The sequence below is a fragment of the Tinamus guttatus genome, unplaced genomic scaffold (genome assembly GCF_059628265.1).
Source record: "Tinamus guttatus ecotype Peru unplaced genomic scaffold, ASM5962826v1 Tinamus_guttatus_pri_ptg000599l, whole genome shotgun sequence".
Taxonomy (NCBI): domain Eukaryota; kingdom Metazoa; phylum Chordata; class Aves; order Tinamiformes; family Tinamidae; genus Tinamus; species Tinamus guttatus.
In genome coordinates, this window is record NW_028289133.1 from 3,496,885 (window position 1) to 3,514,487 (window position 17,603).

At 41.0% G+C, this 17,603-nt stretch overlaps 1 protein-coding gene across 1 annotated transcript in view; it reads right to left on the minus strand.

Annotated features, from left to right (window-relative positions):
* Positions 1-1,091: 1,091 nt before the first annotated feature.
* The window catches only part of XYLB (xylulokinase), a 73,570-nt gene continuing 57,058 nt past the window's right edge, over positions 1,092-17,603 (minus strand). Inside the window, exons 16-19 of the mRNA XM_088534764.1 lie at positions 15,777-15,835; positions 11,700-11,787; positions 9,422-9,516; positions 1,092-1,388 (exon numbers count right to left, since the gene is read on the minus strand). Coding sequence (XP_088390890.1) covers positions 1,305-1,388; positions 9,422-9,516; positions 11,700-11,787; positions 15,777-15,835 — 326 coding nt within the window. The 3' untranslated portion in view covers positions 1,092-1,304. The remainder of the gene's footprint in view (positions 1,389-9,421; positions 9,517-11,699; positions 11,788-15,776; positions 15,836-17,603) is intronic.

The window sequence follows — 17,603 nt, forward strand, 5'->3', positions numbered from 1 at the left end:
AGGCAGAGCTCAAACACTCAAGTAGAGGGATCCTCTACTCGTTTCCTGCAATTCCCTGACTTCTTCCCAAGACATTTTCCAGGAAATGTCTTGGGAAGCCTCCAGCCACTTTCATTTAAAAAAAGAAACAGCTTTACTCCCACAAATTTTATCCTGAGGGAAAAGCACCATAACTGTACAACGGCACAATAAAGAGTTCCTGCTTGTGCAGGTTGATTTGGGATGTTTATTCAAATTCTGTGATTCCTGCTCATCTCTGCTGCATGATCCCCTGGATTGTATTTTATCTAAGATTGTCTCAGCTACATCTACTTAACCTGGACTAAAAACATTTGAAGTGGAAGAGTAGCATCGGAGCAAGGCAGTCACCAATATTGCTCATGATCTCCAAGAAAGAAATGTCATATTGACAGCATAAATGCACTCAGCATGAAACAAAGAATTTCATGGCCATAACACCTGAAGGAAGAAAGAAAAACACTATTAGCCTAAGCCTGTGTGCACTTAGAGCTGACTCTCTGCTCCTGCTATAGAAGGGAAACACTGCTAACATTTTCTGCATTTGTCCCTTCTTTTTTAAAAGAAATTAATGTCAAGTAAAATATTGTACCACAGTTTCTATATCACACAGGACAAATCCAATCTACCTACAAGGACGGCTGCTTTTCTGGACCTAAACAATCCAACCACATCATGTTTCATCACACGACAGATTTTCCACAATGGCTTCTAACAAGAACTCCCATTCTTCAACAGTTCCACTGAAAAATTAAAAATTGTAATTGGGTTTTACACCACGCATCTCTGATGGGATGGGATTAAGTCAGAATTCTTAGGCTTTTTGTGGATTTTATGTTGGTAAGGATAAAAATGTAGATAGAGACATGCAGAAAGATAGCTTCAAAAGAATTATGTGGGAGAGACTGCAGAATAAAGATACTGTACTAAATAGTGTGATAAACACATGGAATTGAAACTGTGAGGAATAAGCATAGCAATTCAGGTATTCGATGCGCCTGACTCGAGCTATTCTGAAACAGCAAACACAACCTGAAAAGTACCCAAGAAAAGTTTAGGACAAAGACGCACAGAACAATGTGATGCTATTTAATCAGATTTTCAATCTCAACGTAACTTTTCCTCCAACATCCTCAAAAACACATTTAAAAATTATTCCTAATATTATTTTAAGACACAAATTGCAACAGAATGCTTTAAAATCTCCAGTAAATTCTGAACAAATCTCTTCTGAACTTCTCCTTGGCAGTCCACTCTTCAGCCAACTTATAAATTTTGTTTGCTTGTTACTTTGCCAGACAAGAAGAGATTGGATTGTAGATCACCTTCTGTTCAAGCTCTGCATATCTCTTCAGAAGTGGATGGTAGAGCTAAAAGAGAAAAAGAAACAAACATGTCCAGCCTCAAAAACTGTATTTTTAAATGATACAGTAGGTAAAAACATCTTCACAGTTGGAGTATGCAACATGGAGTCTCCTTCTCTCAAAACCCACCTGGATGTCACCCTGTGCCCCTGCTCTGGGTGTCCCTGCTGGAGCAGGAGGTTGGACTAGATGATCTCTAGAGGTCCCTGCCAACCTCAACCATTCTGTGACTCTGTGATTCCTCAAGAAAATGCTGCAGAGCCTTCCTTCCTCAAATGTCACAGTCCTTTTTACCATCTCCTTTACAACTTAATTTTATGACACACGCAGGTTGTTCCTGTTGTGACTGTGTTCTTGCTATAAGCAGAAGTCATTACTTGCAGAGGAAGCAGCTCTGATAAAGTCACCTCGGCAGGTCTGACATGCCCCTCTGTAATAGCTGTCCAAACCACCCAGGCAGAACTCCTGTCCTTGCCTCCCTTTGCTGTCTCCAGATGGGTCACTGCCTCTGCACCCTCCTCTTCTGCTGCGCTCATAAGCAAACTGCCACCCTCCAGCATGGCTAAAAACCCCTGTCAAAAACGTCCTCCTTGGCCAATATGCTGACCAGAGACTTCTAAAATACACACTTCAACTGCCACCCATCTCGTCCTTTTGTGCCCATTTCAGGGGCTTCTTCTCACCTTTGTGTCTTTCACAGACACGAGTTCTCCTATCTTTGATCTGCTCCACAGCCCGTCTCCTTACTCCATAACCCTAGCCTTGGGATGCAAAGAAGGCAGCCAACTTCTTCCCACTTCTGAAAATATGAGTAGCTTGCTCATATTTCCTTACCCTGTAGCTAGAATTTCCCTGTATTTTTTGATCCATACTTGTTACTAAGATAAGAGGTGGAATCAAATCTATTCAAAACTCCAGGTTCAAATATGCCCCATGTTTTTGGATATCGGCAAGCTCCAAGCTGGGAACTGTCAAATCGTTTAACTTGTTACCTTTTTCTTTCCTTTTCTTTTTCTTTTGTCCTTTTCTTGGTTCGAATTCATCTCCAGCGATACCGCAGAAGGTTGGCTGCTGCTCAGCAGAAATCCTGAGCAGAGACTCGCCCTACTGCAGGCTCAAACACGAAAACTACACTTCATTTAGATGTGGAAGACACAGCCCCTTCCTTATCTCCTTCTCACCACCTAATAAAATCAGCAGCTTGACAAGACACAGCAGAGCAGCTGCCCTGGGGAGGGGACAGCCAGGAGCCAGCGTGGGGACTGTGAGATACAGCCCAGAGCCAGGCGTCCCCAGGAGGATGGTGTAAGGTCACATCCCTGCTGCCATGAATCCTACGGGCCGCCAGTCCAGTCTACAAGCCCCGTGCACCAGCGTTATTCATAATCAGGGCAGTCTCGCTCCTGGCTCCAGGTTCAAAGAGGTTATGGAGCCGTAATGAATCATCGCCAGGAAACTGAGTTATTGCTTTCATCAATAAGTAAGATCCAGCATTTAAATGCATTTTATCATTTTCCAAATAGAAACCCTCTGCCAATAGCTGCATGCACATGAAAAACTCAGGATGAAGATATTTCAAGTGAGAACCATCTTAAAAGAGGCAGTGCCGTTCTGGACACTCATGTACAGTCCTCCAGAAGGCTCAGTGTCTACAACAGCCACATTTTCTCAGAGGAAAGAAAAAATGTCCAGTGTTGGCACAATTTGCTCATCTAGGAAATAAGAAAGTTAAAATAATTTGTTCTTGTGTTTCGATTGACAACAAAATACCCAGTCTCTGTGTTTCCTTCTTCACGAATGCTAGCTTCAGCCTGAATGGCAAACCTGGATTTATCTCTGTTTCCATTTCCACCATCCCTGATGGCAGGTGAGAGTGACTTAAGGGATGCATTCTGCAGAAGGAGCTTGTTTTGATCAACCCCTCCCTTTCGTCAGCACGATGCTACAGCAGTATATTTCTTCAACAGATTAAGTATCCCAAGGGGAAGAAGAGAAGGCACATCTACAGAAGATGGAAACAGAGAACGCTCACTAGGCAAGGCCCTGTCTGGAGGGCTTTTTCAACACCTCTCAGTGATTAACAAAGTATCTTACAGTGAATCAAACTTAAATTGATTAAAACAGAGAAACCTGCTCATTCCTACCTCTGCAACAGACTAATTCAATGACCCTGGCCAAGTCATATAATGCGTGTATGCCCCAACTTCTCTTCTGTACTAGGCAATGATAGCAAGATCCACGAGGGCTGTCACAGATTTACAGAGCTACCAGTACTAAATGCCACGAGATGCAGCACGCCTTCCCTAACCAACTACATGGGGTGTTCACTGAAGCCAAGTGCCCTGGCTCCCTGTGGAGTACGTGCATATTCTTTTCATGTCCACAGAGAATGTTATTGCTCCCATTTCTCCTGGATATGCACATCTGAATAAACAAAATACAGAGCTAGACAATTATGGCTAAACTAGGTTTACCAGCAAGTCAAGCAAAAACGGTCCTTTATTCATTGAAACACCTACAATCAAGCCTTGCTATTTCTTTCTTTGCTGTTGTGCAAATCTGATAAATGCCACGTACTTCTCAACAAAGATTTAGCACAACAGAGCTGTACCAGTAAGAGCCAAGCTTGGCTACTGAGAAAACAGACTTAGCATTACTTACCCAGCAGTATTTCTCACAAAATATACAACAGCACATTTACTAGAAGGCTGATAAGTATTATCGTTAATACATCACTCTAAATAAAAACATGTCAAAATAAATGAACAACTACATTTACTGATTCACTGTCTTCTCTTGTTTATTGGGCTTAAGCACTTAGCTTGCTAATTGACAAAATTCAGGCATTTGCAATAAGCTCCCTAGCCATTAGTTTAAATGAATGCTGCATTATGTCCTGTCTGAAAGCACACAAACAAAAACTCAAGACTGTTTCTTGTAGTTCTTTTTATTTATTGTTTTTTTTCTCTCTCTCTGCTCATTCGAGGTAAAAAGCAGCCCAGGTCAGAGGTTAACACAAAGTTTTAAATTCCTCTTCATTAGCAAAGTTGGCTATGATTCTCACAGTACATCATGCCTGCTAAGTGCAGTGCTAGTATAAGCTTTTCATAAGGAGTGTTTTATAGGGCAGCTTTACACCAGTTAAAGTCCTGCTCCAAGGAAGTGTAGTTCCCATGAAATATCCAGGAAAAAAAGCCAGCCTGGTTCAGCCGAGGAGGCAGCCTAAGTGCTCCCACCCAGTTGCATTTGTGAACGATTATTCTCTGCTTTTCTCGGCGAATTGAGTTTACAGAACCTTGGACAACTCATCCTAAGTGGCTCCAGAAGCATTTTTCCTGAGGCAATTATATAGATTTATTTTTATAATTGAGGTCCAAAGGGAATAAAGAACTCTCAATGATGCATAAAAACTCAAGAACATAAATTCCCTCCCTGTCATAGCCTCAAACCTAATATATCAGACCATGATATTTAACATAAGTAATTACATGTATCACAACATGAACCTTATTATTGTCCATAATTTAATTGTCCTTGCTATATTATGGCCTGTTCTCCTGCTTATCTCAACAGCCTACTCTGCAACATGATGGCTTCATTTATAAACCCCAAACTTCACTCCTGGGACAATTTGGCCACACTCTGACAGTCCTACAAATAAATAAGAAAATGATAATGACAAACAATGCAGTGTAACAGAGGAAAACTTAACTGCCTTTCTTGGAAAATACATTCAAATAAATGTTACCTTGCCCTCAACTCCAAATCAAGTAAGTCACCCTCCTGTTACAGCTCACCCTGATACCAGCCTATGAGCTCAACAAGGGTCTCTCTTTCTACAATGTCTAGAGCAGTGGGACATTGCCCTTGCTGTTCTCTGCAAGGAAAACTAGCCACAAATTACTACTACTCTTAAGTTATAATACACATGGATCCTTCTATCGCCTGCTAGGCTACGTTAGCCAGTGACTGAAACAATTCGAATTTTACAAATGAAAAAGATGACACTGAAGATTGTCAAAGCAGGCTAAACTTAATCAGGTCCTAGCAAATACTTGCTACTTTGAATAGGTTGCAAATGGTTTGGTTTGGTTTTTTTTTTTTTTTTTTACTGGTCACACTCAAATTACTTCCCAGTCAGAGATTTGCTTAAGAAATCAAGAGGTCAAATTAAGATGCTTTATTTTTAACCTCAAAACAGCAGTTCATCTTGCTTAATATATAAAGAACATGCTTAATGCAGGAGAGTGACAGTGTCCAGAAATAAACTGAATAAAACTTTAAGGAACCACACCTCAAACAGGCACTTTATTCACTTTACATATTCATTCTGCAAGCATATCTTAATCCATTTAATAGGTTAAAATAAATTCTCATTGGCTACACAAACCACTTTAATCAAACTCCCATCAATACTTATTATCATATATCTATGCTTGTATTATTACCTGCTTTGCACTAAATTACCAACCTAACCAATTCTAGAAGACAACCTCCCCCCTCTAAATATCTACCTCAACAAAAATGTCACTTTTTTTAATCAATAGAAAGGTCATTATAACTTTCCTGGGTAACAGGGTCACTTCTATAAATCCACATATTACAAGACAATTCACCAAAGTCAAGGAAACCTGTCTGGCCTACATTTTCCTTACTTGAATTTTTGCAGGATTAATACATCTCAGTAGAGTCAATAATGCAATTAAAAATTACATATCCAGAGGTAGCAAACTGCACTCCATCTTCTCCCTACCAAACTCTACACAACAATATTACAATAAATCTGACACTATGACACAGGCACACAGCTTGTATAAACACAAGCGATCAACTCCAGACAATCATGCTCCCTCTCATGCTTTTGTGCTTAATTAACCAACAATCCAACCATTTTTGTTTTAATACATTACTAAAATAGAGTTGAATTCTAATGCCATAATAATAGATTCCTACTGTCTGTCAACATATACTTATTGCTATAAAGTGCCCTGGTTATTTCTGTCATGCTTAGTGGTTCTGATTAAACTTTTTCCCTTGAGGAAGAAGTAGGAAGTAGGAGAGAGCTCCGAAGAGGATGAGAACACTCTCTAATTTTTGCTACTCTGAAAATGGGGGAGAGGAATTCATCAGGTTCACCTGTTGCTGACTGACTTTTCCTAGCCTAGTTGAGCAGTGACCCAAGATGATCCCCACAGTGGTTATCACCACAATACCTTGTGACCTATTTCAGTACTTACTGCATTAGAAATAAGCTCAAGTTGTGTGAAACACCTATCCTACAAATTTACTGTGAAAAGAGGATTAACTAAGAGGTTGGAGTTTTAGCCACAGAAAGCGATTTATCCTCTTTGAAATGGCCTCTTCCAGGCAGCACGGCCTGCTACAGCATAAGGGCACATTTTTACCAGACAAGTTGCAACTAACAGGACTTCAGGTTGCACTAACTCACCACTTGTCACAAGCACTATGCCTCCCATCTTGTGATTTTACCTTACTTCACCTGCTCATAAGCTTAATTGAACACAAGAAGTGGCACTAAATCATAACTGGAAAAGTTGTTTTGTGTGCTCTGCCCTTCACTCTCAAATTCACCCTCAGCATCAAAAATATCCCTTTAGCAATGAAAGAAATTCATGAGTAAAAGTGTATTTTTGGTTCCTGAAAAGCTCTGAGTGCATAAACCTTGGCATTTGAGCTGAAGCTACAAACTGTAGTGTTTAACCTCTATCCGTAGGAGGTTTTCCTCCCTCCAGTGATCTAGTACGTGTTGCCTCCTACCTGTATCAAGAAAAAAAGACCAAAACAGAACAGATTGCTGAGCTGTGACTTGTTCTTGGGTTTTGATTTTGTTTTGTTTTTAACACCATGCCACGTTTTAGCTCTAGCAGTCCAAAATATGTAGGGAGATGGTCCAGGCAACTTCACATTGGTTAGCAAGACTTTCTCAGAAGAGCTCCTCAGCGAGACAGAACTTAACCTCAGGATGACTTTGAAGTTTATAAAAAGAACCGTCATTTAAGTGAAAGCCTCTAAACTCAACAGAATGAAATTGGATGGACAGGGAGATGCAGCCCTGTAAAAAACAGAATCAAACTGACTCATCACATTATGAATTTTTACTGCGCTGTTCATGCTAACACACTGTATTACTGACAAGCCCTCTGGCTTTATACAGTTTCACAGCCATGAAACTAGCCAGGGAATCCACCATCAACTGTAAAATTATAAGACAGGAAGAAAAAAAAAACAGTGTGGAATTTGTAACTACAAGAAGCTGCTTTTAATGGAATGAAGCTGGCAAGCTAAGCTAAGGAACAGGAATGGTTATTCCTTCACATGCTGTTTGGCCACTATCTTCTCTATCATTCACTCGTATCTATTGGGGCAATAACTCACTGCTGTACATCATTTAAAACCTATAAAAGGATGGGCTATGAGAGCCAGGTCTAACCAAGTGGAAAAAGAGAAGAAAGGTATTGAGAGGGAAATAATTAACTGTTCTAGCGTCCAGGCCGTCTTATGCAGGCAGTAAAAGAGGCACAGGTAAACGAATTCCTCACGGGTCTCTCCAGGTAGCCCAGCCTGGTTTCTGCGGGGCTGCGAGGTGCTTGCTGCTCCCGCTGGCCTTGGCGAGTGCAACTCTGCCCCTCGGCCTTGGGTTTGAGAGCTGAAGCAGCCCTGGGGCTCCAAAGCGGCTCTTGGGGTCCCTGCCACCTCCACACGAGCAGCCTGTCTGCTTTCCAGCCACCAGCAGCTTCTGGGGGGAACAGCGGGCTCGAAGGAGACGCCAGGGACCTGCTCCCAGAGCGTGTTCCCCACAGCAGGCCTCAGCGGCAGCGCGCAGCACAGGCCACGGCTGCTAATTATTTTATCTTTTAAAATGAGGGGGGAAGGTTGAGTAAATGAGATCAGATCAATCACGTTTAAATTATTCAATGTCTTAATATTTCTGAAGGGGACTTCTATTCGATTACTGAGCTCCTCTATCTCAGTTAATAATTAAATAATATGCTGGCAGGCACAATGCAGCATGATCATTTCTGTTATTACTCATGATGATATCTGGTGCTCCACTACACATGTAGCTCGGAGTTAGTAGTTTTGGCAGATCATTAATTTCCCAGTTTAAATAAAAGCTTTAAAACCTTGATGTCTGCAGTTAAGGCATAGCCAATTCTCATACACAGAGTGCTGATGTGAAGGAAGTTCTCTACACAGCTGAAGATGGAGTTAGATTTACCTTTGTTTGTTTAAGTCTGCATTTGCTAGGATTCTTGCTACATTATATTACTAATTTATTAGCTCGCACTGTATATATCAGCAGCCTTTGGAACTTGACCATGAGAGATGTAGGGTTGCACTGGAGGCCCTGAGACAAATTCACTCCTTGGTTTTACATGGCCTGGAACCGTGTCGTTAGCAATAACGACTAATTGCAACAAATAATTGTTTTGCTTTATCCATGTGGCCTATAAAGCACAAGTTTCACCTTCAGGTAGGCTGACATTTCCAGGATGGGCATGGTAGAAGAACTGTACCTATACAGTCTTCCTAGCTGACACTCTTCCAGCTGTTCCAACCAAGAGCTGTGAGTGAAGGTGTACAGCAGCTGACTATTGTTTAAGATCAGTCTGGAAAAGATTTTTTAGGCTGTTTTCCAAAAGGGGAAAAATAATCTCACCACATTTCTTTTCAACGTTGTTAGACCTGTGTCTAAATTCAACCTATCTTGTAAATTACTCTGTTTCTTAGAGATTTTGTCTCTTTGATCACATCCAAATAGGAAAAGTCACTCTCTCAGATCTAGATAGAATGTTCATTCAGATATTATTATTACATATTCAGATATTATAATTACAACATTAGAGATCTCAAAAAATATATATATTAATCTTTACACCAAGAATCAAGAACTGAGTTAACAAAGTGTTTCTTAAGTTAACCTCTTTTGTTAGGGAAAAAAATAGAAAAAATAGTAAATCACTGTGTTTTGAAGCAGAAGAAAGGAAAAGACAAATGGTGTTTGCAAGCTTGCTCACCTCCTCAGCCCCCGTGGTTGGTGTAACAGCCAGTCTGGGTTCTGGTGCTAATTTCACAACATCAGCCAAGGACACACCAGTCTCAGCCACAAGCCCTGCAATGAGAATCACAATCCTGATCAATGCAAAAAGCGAGATGAGGGATGTGCCTGGACTCCCTGGCAAATTAATACATTATATTGATTGTCTCTGGTCAGGTCAGCATTCACGATTGAAGGATAAATGGCCAAAGAGCTTACATTCCAGTGCACTAGTCCGGGAAGTGGGGGCTCTGAGATTGAGTTTTTGCCAATCACTCAGTTCAGACTCTAGAGAATAGGCAAGCAGCAGAAATGCTGTTCAACAATATCAGTAATTATTTATGGCTACAACAACAAACAGCAGCAAAAATATGCAAGGGATTCAAGGAGAAAATGTGACCAAACCAAAAAAAAAAAAAAAAAAAAAAGGTAAAAACAGCATCAAGCAAGTAAGTTACAAATCATCAATAAACATATTGATATAAAAAAAGAAGCAGAATAATAGAGGAATCCCACTACTCCAGCATTTTGCTTTCCCTTTCAGGAGTTCCTTGTTATTCCTGCCAAGAACCCCAGGCTGACTGTGAAATAGTCTACTGGTGGATATACCCTGTAATGTTATTAAGGCATCCTTGCCACCAATATTTCATTTATATTAGCAGGTCTTCACTTTAACTCAGTTCCTTTGCTTGGTCAAGAGTGAGTCAGCTCAAGGCATCAATCAAAAATGCCATTTTGAAGCGCAGGCAGCCCAAGTTTTCACTCACAGGCTCTGTCAGTCAAGTCCTGAGGGTTTAGCATATACCAGACTGGCAGAGAGAATTCACATCTTCCTACCATATGAAGTAATACAACAAAATTTTAATGGAAGCTCCACGTGTCTCGTGGGTTCCTGGACAAGGAATTTGCCTGTAGCATTATGAACAGGAAAGGGTCTGGTGGCTTCTGAAGCAGTTGGCAGAGTTTGAATAAAAAAGAGAAAACAAGTTTGGAGATTAGGTCCTCAAGGTGTAGAAATGTTCTCACCATGGCTGCAAATGGACCAAGAATCTAACGGGCACTGCAAAAGCATACTTTCCCTGATGGAGCCCTTGCATCTTTCCTGGAAATTAAGAGGTGATCATGTGCTGTGTGTTAAACACTGACTCAATGCCTTGGCTGTGCAATTTTCCGGGCTACTTTCAAATGCAGGAGAGCAAGCAGCCTTCAGAAGATATAATGTGACAGAAGAATTTGCTTCTAAAATTAAAACTTGGCTGATTTTTCCTGATGACTGATGTTATCTTTTTCGTACTTGTTGCAGCACCATGATGTTACATGAACTTGTATGGAAGTTATTCATTTTTAAAAAGGCCAAATCCTAAGGTTTTATTCAGGATAACTGAAGCTAACGAAGTTGGCCTAACAAAGGATGCGATCCTCATTCCTGAACTTGTTTGGCAGCAAGATATTACAGAAACTGTTTTGAAATACCCAAATAAAATGTACTGCCTGGAATTTAGCTCTATTAAATGGCTGAGAGTTCACCTTCAACATACAACTGCATGCATTAATAGATGTAAGTTAAATAACACTTTAAATCTGGGGCTTGGACTGTTGCATTACACTGAGCGATGGCGTATAAAAACAAAATGACCGGGCAACCTAAGAATATCCCAAGATTTATGCTTTTATGAAACAAAGTGCACACAGCTTGAGTATGAGGAGTCCAGTACAGCTTGAACATCCTTTATCTCGATGCTTAAAAGCTCTAGGATATATATAGGTTTGATGACATTTATTTAGTCATCATTATTTCTACACTTGTCTACCCTGTCTTCTCTAATTCTCTTTGTCAGGATTTATTGTTTGGTTGGTTTGACCATTGCAGCGATCCGGTTTACATCGTGGTCCACAGACTGCGGCGGGCGGGGTAAGTTGACACCCTCAGCTGGCTGTAATCTTCCCCATAAAATGTACCTGGAGACCCCAGCATAACATGTTAAGGTCCTAGACCCTCCCCTGCCCATCTGAGCAGTTTCCAGATCCTACCCTTAGTTGAGAAGAACCACCAGATTTGAATAATAACTTCAGTGTTATCCTTGGGCTTGATGCAAGAGTACCAATACACGTGCAAACCCTCCCTGTGACTTCAGTGACCTTTTGATCAGATCCACTCCTCTCTATTCTCTCCTCATGTTCAGTACCATTAATCCCAATTATTAACCAACTGCAATTAAACGCCCAGATTGCTCAGAAGTTTCTGCTTACAGTCTTACCATGAATTGCTCTGTAAGCACTTCCTAAACAGGCAGAATTGGCGGTATCAATGGTGTACACCGGTGCATTGAACACGTCAGCCAGGACCTGAGAAGCATCAAAGCATCAAAGCACCAAAGCATCAGTTACACACATCCATGAAAGACAAGGCATAAGCAATCCTCTATCATTGTACACTCTAGCTAAGCATTTGGGTACGCACCAAAAAAGGCAGCAAAGGCAAAAAAGTCCTCAACCCTGGCACACTAAGTAATATTGGTAAACCTGACCCACAGATGTAACGACAGCCAGGAAATGAAGCCCCATTTCTCTCCGGATCTCCTGGGTACCACTCTGTTATTACAAGTTCGTAGGATTCTGAATTTAGCTATTCCCTCCCTCCTAAGCCCAGACAAGCAGCCCACGCCAAAGGCTTACAACACAGTAAGGATTCCTGTTGAGGAACCCACAATGGGCTGTGATGACAGCTTCTTTCATCACTCTTATGGCTCATCCAAGTGGGAAGGAAGGAGAGAGGGATCAGTCACAGCTCCCTAATTCTCAGTTTTCATACAGTAAAAGTCACAGCAGTATTAAAGGCTACTGGCTAAGCCTATATTCTCTGTCTCCAGCATTCCCATCACGTTGGGTTGGGGTTAGCACGAAGAATGACACAGGGGCTGGTCACACAGGCTACACCTACTAGGGACTTTCCTGTATTTGAGAAACCGTTTGCTGAAAAGATATCTCAAGTTTGCTTGATCTCAGCTTGAGCAATATAAAAAAAAATAAAAAGTTACAGGCAAAGAATTTGTTTTGATATCCAACAGATACTAAATTTATTCCACCACACATCATACCACCCACTGCATTGAGACATACACCAGCCGTCTCCTGTTCATGAATATATGCACTCTCCCCTGCAGTGTAGGTTTAGGAAAACAGATACTGGAGGGGAAAAATGAAGGTGTATTTGGATAAGAAAATAGGAGGTTTAGGAACACAGGAGGCTGAAGATTTTGTCAACAGACTGATTTCCAATTAATTAGAGATTCTCGTTTCATCAGCTCTAGGGCTGCTGGTACCCATCAAGCTGACAAAAGAAGTAAGTAACAATTTAGATTTAACCTGGTTTTAGTACTTTTAGCAAAGGCAATAGTGCATCACCTGATTCACATCAGTAAATGAGAGACTAAAACAAGGTTACAGCATCCAAGAATCCTAACCTGCAACCCTGATCCAAGGATGCAAACTCTCTGATGACAGGCCAAAGAGCCTCAGACAAGATGACTAAGGAATTTAATTTACATATGCTACAGAAAACACAACGTGTGATATTTTAGAAGGATTTTGCCTCTCAATCTGAAATTTTTGGGAAGCTACATAACAAAACGTTTGAATATCTTTCAGACGATTTTGAACTAAGCAGCTAGTTTTTAATTAGAATCCAACAAATGCCTGAGTGTACACATTTAACACACTGTCTCTGATAATATTGCCAAGGAAGTACTGTCTAACTTCTGTTTGCAAGCAAGCATCGAGCAATATACGAGCCTCAATGCTAGAGGACAAATGGAAAATTAATCACAGTATCTATTAAAAAGCCCTCTGGAAATGAGAAGGTCGTGGAGTGCTGGTTGCGCAGCTCATGCTGCCAGCCAATAATACTGTATTGTCTCACCACATTCCCCATCCGTTTCTTCATCTCTATTAGGTGTTTCTTATCTTACACTTGAATTGCCAATTCCTTTGGACAACAGAGCTCTTTTGTTTTGCCTCACTGCAGAGCCTTACACAACGCAGCACCGGCATATCCTGAATGCTAATACGGACTGGAATACTCCAAGTAAATAACAGCTACCGTTTGCATCACATGACTATCAAATTAAGACTATTCTGAAGTTCATGTGTTTACTAAATCATTTGAAACTGTGATTTTTCTCATGAATAATTTTAAAAGCCACTGTTGGAGGTTTTAATGTCAAAAATATTTCACCATGATTCATGTGATCCTTAATCAAGCACTACATATGCTCTACAAAGCTTCCCAGACCAGGGGGGAGAGCTATCTTAATATGGCTGTATTTTTTAACAGATTTTCCTAAGTTGCTTCGTTTGCTGTGTAAAATATAGGAGTTACAGAATGTTGATTAATTAAATGATAGTCTTTTGTAGCTCTGAAACAAATTATCCAAAACTGACCATGATAAGGGGTGGAAACTGTTACTTTTCATGCAACTGATATCGTTTCTGAGGTTTTGATTAAATTAAAAAGGAGGATCCAATTAACCAGCAATTGAATTAAGTGGATGACATTATATTGATCATATTATTTTAGGACACTTCTAATGAGTTTTAAAAGCAGCTCTATTGTTACACTTGAACAGCAAGCACTGGGGCAGTCACTTGCTCATTCCCACAACTCTTCAGGTCTGTACGTTTCAGAATTACATGTTACAAAAGCAATCAGTTAACTGCCTTTGCTCCATAGCAAGCAAATCCTCCTAGCACCTCTGCTGGATATACAGCTTTAAAAATACATCCATCTATTAATTTAATCTCTTTCTTGACATATTCTTAGTGGAACTGCTCCAATAGGGATCAATGTTTTAATCAATACAGCTATCCGTTAAATTTTCCAATGCCAAGCAAAATAACCAAAAGCAAGTGAAGAAAACTGAGCAAAGTAACCCAAGAAGATGGAGAAAAGTGGTATCTACAGACAAAATATGTCAAATTTGTTCCGTCCCAAGCAGCTCTAGAGCTGATATAAACAGGCATTTTAACCAACTTTGGAGAAACAGATTTCTGCTCTTTGCTTTTTGACCTTCATACACTGCAGCTGAGGTCTCAAAGGAGAGACGAGTTCCAATTCATACAACTCCAATCACCAAGGAATACAGCGTGTGGATCGGCAGCTGGACTCCCTCTGTAGCTGGTGGAAAGGGACTGGCATCTCCAGAAAGCAATTCTCTCTATCTTGACCAACAGCAATGCGAGGACTCAGCCCAGAATTTAGATAGGTACCTTTTGATGTAAATATCTTCAAGCTCAGTATCTAAGGCCTCACTACAGCCAATGGAAAGGTGGCCAATACAGTCAGTGGGTCTAGAAAGCTCCTCCACTCACTGAAGAGGGATATCTGCACTTGATACAGTAGATCATCATTCAGCTTCATTTGCACAATAATTTCCTAGACCACTACTGACTACTGTAGGATTATAAATGAAAGATCACATACAGATACCACAGAAAAGTGAATTCATACAAGATGAAGCCCATCTCAGATGTCTCTGATGGCAAAAGCTTGGTGAGAGGCCTCTCACAGACAGTAAGTCTTTGCAAAACCTGAACGTGATTCACTTTACTAGGATATAAAAATCTTTCAGATCAATCATTGGTGGGCATATACCCTCACCTCAAATACAATTGTGATTCTTCTGACAATGACTTTCAAAAGCAATGCAACATCACTGACAAATAAACAGGCCACAGAAACTGGGTAGCCTTCCCTTACAGGTAAGGGACCTTCAGGATGGGGCCAGCATGCAGAAATGGAGAGCATGTGGTCCTCTGTCATGAGGATCTTAACTGGATGCAAGAGCAGAGAAGGGTGGGATGGACGGTAGAGAAGCAGAGCCTCCTACCCAACACATGCTTTAACACTAATCAGTAACAGATTACAGCAGGACAAGTATGGGTTTTTTTCAGTTTTCAGCATCAACCCCAATTTAAATCTGTGGTCTCATTTGATCTCAATGACAAAAACAACAAAAATCCCATGTATCTTATTATCAAGTCTTTGTTTGAGTTTGCTTGCTGATTGACTTGACAAAAGTGATGTGGCCCGGAAATCACCAGTGTTTCAGATGCACATAAAAGTAGTCAGCTGTAAAAAACGGGGACATTCAACATGAAATTAACATTAGGCTAATGCTCTGCACACTAAACCTCAGCAAAACCCCAAAGACCTGCAGCAGACTCACCATCCTCTAGCCATATTCTCCTATGCAGCTGCACTGCTTTGGATTCAGTACATCAATATAAAACTACAGAGAAGACTGAGCCCAATGCAGCTGATTTAATTTTGTACTTACCTGCAGGATCTTTTTATTGTGGGATGCACCACCGGTAGCCAAAATCCTTGTTTGTGGCACTGCAATGCAATACAAGACACAGGTCAGACTGAAAGTGCCTATTGCCAGGATTTGCACTATTGAACCAAGCAATGAGAACTGGGAAGCGGGAGTCAGATGGTCTGGGATCTCTCTCTCCCTGCACATCTAATTTCCCTACTGTAAAAGTGAAGATAAAACCAATTATCCACCATTCCAAGGCACATCAGAACACTTCGTTAGAAGACAAAATAGAAATATTGTCGTTCTATTATTATTATGCCACTATCAAAGTCATGAAGATTTGCAAAGAGGTATACAGTAGGAAAGGCAGAGTGTTACCACACTACAGCTCTTGTTTGAGGTCAGCTTGGTTTGCATCACAGCTGTATATATACAAACTGACAGATAACCTTTAAAATCAGCAGTGTTTTCCAAAATTACCTCCTTATGACGTTCACAGTCAGGATTCACCGAAATTTGGGCAATGACAGGAAAACGTGTTAAAAGGTAATTAGAGATGGTGTAAGTCATTTCAAAAACTATCTGAATCTTCACACAAGGCCAAATCATAGCTTTACAGGTATTAAAAAATAAATTATGCTGCTTCCTTTAGGAAATTCGCCCTGCACCCCCTATTCCTGAATTTTGGTCCCCTGTCCTGTCATTTCTTCGTGTGCGTGCTCTTCTGCAGCACACCAGAGAACAAGGTATACATCAATCCATAGCCACAAGTTAGCAAGGTATTTAAACATGAGTAACTCAGGTGATCTCACTAAAATTCTTTAAAGGCTTAAAGCCTTTCAAGGGAGGGGGTCGCTATGGTTATTGTTTTGTTATCTTAGCTCCAGTTTTAGCAAAAAAATGAAGATAATTTACTTCACACAAAGCAAAAGTTGCTGAACTTGTATCGAGGCCTTAAGCAGGTTGTTGTCAACTGTGTTTTTTTTAAGTGTCTTAAGAACAAAAGCCCTGAAGATCAAAATAGCAACCAAGAGAAGACGGAGCTCACAAACCTTCCCCATGCCCTGTCTAAAGCTACAGTGAGGTGCTCCCGTGAAGTCCAAGATCTGAACAAAGCACTGCATGGAGGACCCTAGTTTTGCTGATGAACGTAATTTTATTTTCTTCTTGGGAATCCTCCCAAGATTCAGTGATGCACGAACAGGGTTTTAAAAGCCATTAGGATCTCTGTCAATGTCAATAAACAAACAAAAGAAACAGCAGAGTGATTCCTCAGGGAAAACAAGTTTCAATTATACCAGCACAGAGTGACAGATCCCTACCAAGATTATCACAACAACATAATAGCACAGAAGCCAGTAAAAAATAATGAGTAAGGCCATGTTCTCAAAAAACAAACTGAAGTCTAAATACCCGGTAGTTGCAATTGTGTCTTGCTAAATCTTGTTGCAAATGTAAATTCTTGCAGAAGCAACGTACCCAAGACAAAACCACCCCTGGCAATCAGCTAGCAGGGCAGAACAGGAAGCAACGGTGTTCGCTAGATCCAAAGAACGAGGTTTGCCTCTTCCCGCAGCCCCTGGAAAAGGACGGGATGAGGTGCTGGGCTAGCACTGCAGGGAGTGGGGCAGGACGGTCCTGCCAAGCACCGACCACCCCAGGGGAAAGGGCAAACCCACCTTCGCTCAACTGCTTCTCGGCAGCGACGTTTTGGCACTGGGAAATGGGGGACGGGCCAGGCGAAAGCAGGTCCCCAAGGTGACATCCACAGCATCTGCTGACTCTGAATTTCACAGTGATTCTGACTACGTTACCCAGCCCCATCTTACCTGAGGCTATCCACAT